Source organism: Trachymyrmex septentrionalis, unplaced genomic scaffold, assembly GCF_001594115.1.
Source record: "Trachymyrmex septentrionalis isolate Tsep2-gDNA-1 unplaced genomic scaffold, Tsep1.0 scaffold59, whole genome shotgun sequence".
In the NCBI taxonomy this organism is placed as follows: Eukaryota; Metazoa; Arthropoda; class Insecta; order Hymenoptera; family Formicidae; genus Trachymyrmex; species Trachymyrmex septentrionalis.
This window is the reverse complement of record NW_017305767.1, coordinates 531,048-537,048: the sequence shown is the minus strand read 5'-3', so window position 1 is coordinate 537,048 and position 6,001 is coordinate 531,048. Positions and strand designations below refer to the sequence as shown.

Genomic DNA, 6,001 nt, shown 5'->3' with positions numbered 1-6,001 from the left:
ACGTGATTATATAATGAACGTTAATATTTCGATTCTAGCACATATACTGTAATCATTACGTTAGAAAAAATGTTTATCCGCGTGTGTGTGTGTGAGTGAGTGAGTGAGAGAGAGAGAGAGAGAGAGAGAGAGAGAGAGAGAGAGAGAGAGAGTTTCATATTCCATATTATCACTTAATGATAAAATATTTATATATTCCAAAGCTATGAAAACTCCACCGACTTAGCAGGAAGGTCTTGCTAGAGCCTTGACATTTTAGGTCCATATATATATCTACACACCAAAAAATTGAACTGAACTGTTACAGAAAATAATTTATTACTATAAATTTTATTTTATTACTATAAAGCAAGAATCTTATCTTGTCAGTCGCATTTATATAGGGTTACTTTCTCCAGTGTTAATCATAGAGTGTAATTGTACAAGATTATATCTCCAATATGAATTACAGATTGTAATTGTACAAGATGCTGATAACAATTTTCAGATTGTAATCATATGAGAATGTGCTGATACGATAACAATGAAACTTTTAGAAGGAAATTAAAAATTGTTTTTTTGCGAAAATTCTTGTAAACAATATTTAAATGTATAATAAAGTCGATAAAATAACAATAATGATTACATATAAACATAAATATTATAATTATGAAATAAATACAAATATTACAATTCTGAAGTACTGATCAAATTTTTTGAAGTATTAACGTACTGATCAAATTTTCTTTTTCTTAGGTATAAAATGGTGCGCGGTATTAAATGGGTAGACGAAGTAGTCGAAGCTGCGCCCTACGTCACTACATTAGAAACATTAGATAAATATAACTGTGATTTTTGTGTTCACGGCGATGATATCACAATGACGGCTGATGGCGTGGACACGTACCATTTAGTCAAGGCAGCCGGCCGCTACAGGTAGTTTCTTTAAAAAGATATTAAGATGGAAATGATTAAAGATATTACAAATTAATTTATTCAAATATTTATTAAAAATTATATAGTCTTTTATTAAGAAGGAACTTGATTATTTCAGAGAAGTCCAACGTACAGCCGGTGTCTCAACGACCGATCTTGTAGGACGTATGCTGCTGATGACACGACAGCATTTTCGACAGGGTGACAACGAATACAGCGTCGATAGAGAACCGAGCAAGAGCATGGGTCAGGATCGAAACGCTCGGAGTCCGTGGACTGGTTGTTCGCAATTCTTGCCGACCACACAGAAAATTATACAATTTAGTGATGGTAAAAGTCCGCAGCCGGGCGATAAGATTGTGTACGTGGCAGGCGCGTTTGACCTCTTCCATGTGGGGCACTTGGATTTCTTGGAAGTCGCTAAGAAAGAAGGAGACTACCTCATTGTCGGTCTGCATACCGATCCCGCCGTTAATCGATACAAATGCGGCAATCATCCTATTATGAATCTTCACGAACGAGTTCTCAGTGTGTTAGCGTGCAAGGTGAGTCTTTTTTTTGCGCTTCCGAGATTTCTTATAAGTACCTGCATAACATAGCATGAAAAAAAATACGTGCAATAAGATTAATATTAACATATAAGATTATTCATTGCATGAATATAAGACGCAATCTGCGCAGTTTCGAGAAAATTACGACGCATATTTTCAGTGGAAAAATTCTGATAAGTCATGCCATTAAAAAAGAAGTTATATCTCAGTTTTTATACATTGTAATCTCTTTTTTGAATTTACAGTATGTTAATGAAGTTGTTATTGGTGCGCCGTATGCAGTGACAAGAGACTTGATGGAACATTTCAATGTTTCTATCGTGTGTCACGGACAAACGCGCATAATGCCTTGCGAGGATGGATCGGATCCATACGCGGAACCTAAAAAGCAAAATAAATTTAAATTGTTAGATAGCGGTAACGATATGACAACGGAAAAAATTGTTGAAAGGATCATTCTTCACAGGTATGTTCTATCTTTACAATTATGTTATGCATGTATACTTTCTTTATATCATACTTTTCAAGAACAATTTTTTGATACTTCAATTTAGAGAAGATTTCTAATGATAATTTATACATTTATATATAATTATATATAAATATACATTTTTTAGTTCAGAAATTCTTGATGAAATTACATCAATATATATTTTTACATATTGTTTCAACAATTTCTTCAATTTGTTTAGATTTAAAACAAAATATGTATACAAAAATTATTTATTTGGCGTTTTTGTTATTCACATTTATAATTAAGTGTATAATAATTAGTTGTGAAAGAATAATACAGTAACTGATTACGTTATTATTTAACAGGACAATATGTTATTTGATAACATATATATATATATTGACTTCCGTCCTCGAGTTGCTATATATTTTTATTTAAACTCCAAAAGCTGAAAATGTGTTTGATATATTCCTCTATATTTCGTTCCTATCTATACCCGTAATAAAATTGATATTGCAAAAATAAAATATCTTATATAATTAGGTCAAAAGGTTAAAAAACAATTACATATTAATTTTTCATATTCTGCTTTTTATCCCCCTAGGCCGAACGAGCTTTATACGATTATTAAGAATTTCAACAAACGTTGATAAAATCTGGTTGTTTTGTATTCTTTATTCAATTATTAAGTAATCGTTAATGGGACAAATCTGGTTCTGTATTTTCTATCCAATTTGCAATAAACGCATATTTACGTACTTCTCATTATAATTTGTTGTCATTCATTCATTTACTGCTTCTGATGGGATATGTAATTTTATTCATCATGCAAAGTATTTTCTTGAGTTCCATTTTACTCCATTTTCTCATTTACCGCGAGACGTAGTAAATAGTAGCCCCTATTTTAATGATAACACATCCACATATCCCAACAACTACGAGCATTCCTATCACGTGTTGATCTAGCGTCTAATTGCAGGTTGGAATTCGAGGATAGAAATTTAAGGAAGGAGAAAAAAGAGCTTGCCGCTTATGAAGCCTCCATCAAGTCAAAGAACAATGACAAGATTGAATAATTGTTTATTTTGTTTCCTTTCTGCGAACATTCGCAGTGTGTATGTGTGATGATTAGATTTTATAAAGTCAATGTGTAAATACGATATCACACCGACACTCAATTTATCATTTCGAAATGCCTTACATAGTTAAAATAAATAATCAATCATATATATATGCTAGAAATAGCAGTTAGCGATGTGGTAATCCACGTTAGTTTTACTTTGTTGCAATACGTTATATAAAAAATAATATACAACGACGATGATTATGGAATCAGGTGAAACATTATATGTGCAAGGTGTGTCAGGACTATCATTCGTTCTATGGTCATAGTTTGTTTTTATCAATTTTGAATCCATTGTTTAAAAAAAGATGTATTTTTATTTTATTTAGAGTTACAAATGAAAATTAATATCATTTCTGATTATTTATGCATTTTTTGGAAAAATGATTTCTTGGAAATTTTAAAGAGATTTTATCAACTAAATTTGATGCGATATAAAATTCGGAAATTAGTACATTATTGTAATTGGCATTGCAACTGATTTAACCTTTACAGGACGAAAAAGTCTATATATATATTCGCTATAATGGCGCTAATAGTGTTACATTTCGAGACAAGGAATGCATACAATAAAATTATAACAAATCTTATTTGAGGAAAAATTATAAATTTTAAAAATAAATTTCCGTCTTCTAAAGGTTTTAACATTTGAACTCTGTTGATTACTGAATTGCGAAAAAATGAAAAACTAGTATTATCTCTTTATTCGATTTCTTCAATTAAAATAGCAATTATATATATGAAAATGACAACTTGATTTTTAAGATACATTTATTGAATTTTATTGTGCTTAAGGTTAATTTTAATTGATTCTTTCAGCAGAAACTTATGTAAATTAATTTTGGACTTATATTTCTAGTCACAGGGTCTAATGAAACATAGCCCTGGAACACCGTACATATATTTCGACATATCTCTAAAAGACAAAAGTTGTCTTGAAGATATATCGTACGTTATAAAGCCTTTGAATGTAGATATGCCTAGTAATTAAATTATTCTCTTACGTGATGTGAACATTGTGATGTCGTTGCTTGATTTTAATATCGAAAATAATCAATTACATATAAGCAATCATGAGACACGTAGAAACGAAGATCGAATATTTTACAGTTATTGAATATTTTGAGTCAATATTTTGAGTTATTGAATTCCGCTAATGTATTCTCTTTCATCATGCGATAATTTTCGTATGAATTTAGAATTCTATCATTTTTATTCTTTCCATATACATAGTGAATTTATTATCTATTCGATTGGAGTTTTAGTACTTTTGAACAAATTATCAATTATTAGATATAGTTTGAATTTTTTTATCGAAATAGTGACATATTCGGTCTTCAAAGAAAAATTATTCTTATTGTGCAATATGGGGTATATTGTTTCTTATTTTTTTCGAAGTATTTTACGCGTTTAATTAGCGAAAATATATTGGAACGTGAGTATTCCGTAGTCCTTTATCCAGGAAATAGTCGAGATTGGCAGATAAATGAGCTAGACTCGTGATTCGGTCTAATTAATCGGAAGTTCCTAAGCATTTACAAATTGCCTATCGCTTATTTCTGAACGATACTGAGATCACGTAACTAGATGGCAATACTTACGACCAAATTTCGGGTTCGTAAGATATCCGGTCAAGTAATTAATTAACTTTACGAGAAGCATTGTTTATTGAGCAAATTATGACGCGTAATTTAAGATGTTAGATTTTCTAATGGGAGATATTGTATATTGTATGTCCAAAAAAATATAAACGGAGCCAAAGAAGTTAAGATTTACGGCGTATGTTCTATAGACTGAACGAAAACAGAGTTACCGTTTATCTCCAACTTTAACTGTTTGCGTTTATGAGGAAATAAAGAGAGAAGTGTTTGGCAGTATGTAATACTATCGTATATGAAGATGTTCGAGGATGTTCCAGATAAGCTATTGGAGTTAGATATTAAATCGCGAAAAACTGATGACTGTCAGGTTTTCACTGAAGTAGGGTACTGTGATCAAGTCGACGGGTAATTTACTATTGAACGAAGAATCTGGGACATCCTATACAACGCAAACAGGTTCTTCGACCTGATAACAGCGATGATATCGATGCCGATAAAGTTGTAGCGAACTGTAGTTGAACTAGATTATGCCGGAAGGAAAAAAATTGTACAGTTGATGATTTTCTACAGAAAAGTCGAGACACCGAGAAAACATTGTAACACATAGAAAATGTTGTTTAACCTTTTATTTTATAATAAATAGTCATTATACACGTCACATCTACAATAGTCGTAAGTAATATGTATTACGCTTCTTATAAGAAGCTTAACTATAATTACCTTCTTATAAGTCACTGCCTTTTCTAACGTGATTTCTATCATTTATATTTGCATTTGTTATGAATCGATAAAAATTTATTAATTTAATAATATACAATATTTATAATATATTTTTTTTATATAGATAAAGATCTTAACGTCAGAGATCCATACTGTTGCACTAAATCATTTTGAACAAAAATACTTTGGTACGGATTAATTATTACGTTAAGAAGGTAACTATAGTTATCTTCATGGATCGATTACCGTGTCCTCAGAATCATACCTTGCGCTAATACGCGATTAGTTTGCTCTCTTTCTCTCTCTCTCTCTCTCTTTCTCTCTCTCTCTCTTTCGCACGATCGTTTTATTAAATATATAAAGCTTTAATTCTTTTTAGAGCGTTCTTTAGATAGCTTCGAGAGAGAAGGAAAAAAAATGCAATCAGGTTCATTAATTGTTCTAACATACTAACTAAATAATAATTTAGCGAACAAATTAACTTTTTCTCGCTAAACTTTTAGATTCCTTTCTCCTATTAAATCTTATTATTCTATTAGAAACAGATTGATTCGAAACTTTTTTCACAGACATTCCTCCAACATATTTTTTTATATATTTAACTGCGATATATTATATATATATATATATATATAGA

General features: G+C 30.6%; 1 protein-coding gene across 1 annotated transcript in view; it reads left to right on the top strand.

Annotated features, from left to right (window-relative positions):
• The window catches only part of LOC108752190 (ethanolamine-phosphate cytidylyltransferase), a 7,224-nt gene extending 3,900 nt beyond the window's left edge, over positions 1-3,324 (top strand). Inside the window, exons 3-6 of the mRNA XM_018492861.1 lie at positions 736-915; positions 1,034-1,460; positions 1,712-1,932; positions 2,900-3,324. Of these exons, the coding sequence (XP_018348363.1) occupies positions 736-915; positions 1,034-1,460; positions 1,712-1,932; positions 2,900-2,996 (925 nt within the window). The 3' untranslated portion in view covers positions 2,997-3,324. The remainder of the gene's footprint in view (positions 1-735; positions 916-1,033; positions 1,461-1,711; positions 1,933-2,899) is intronic.
• Positions 3,325-6,001: the final 2,677 nt, after the last annotated feature.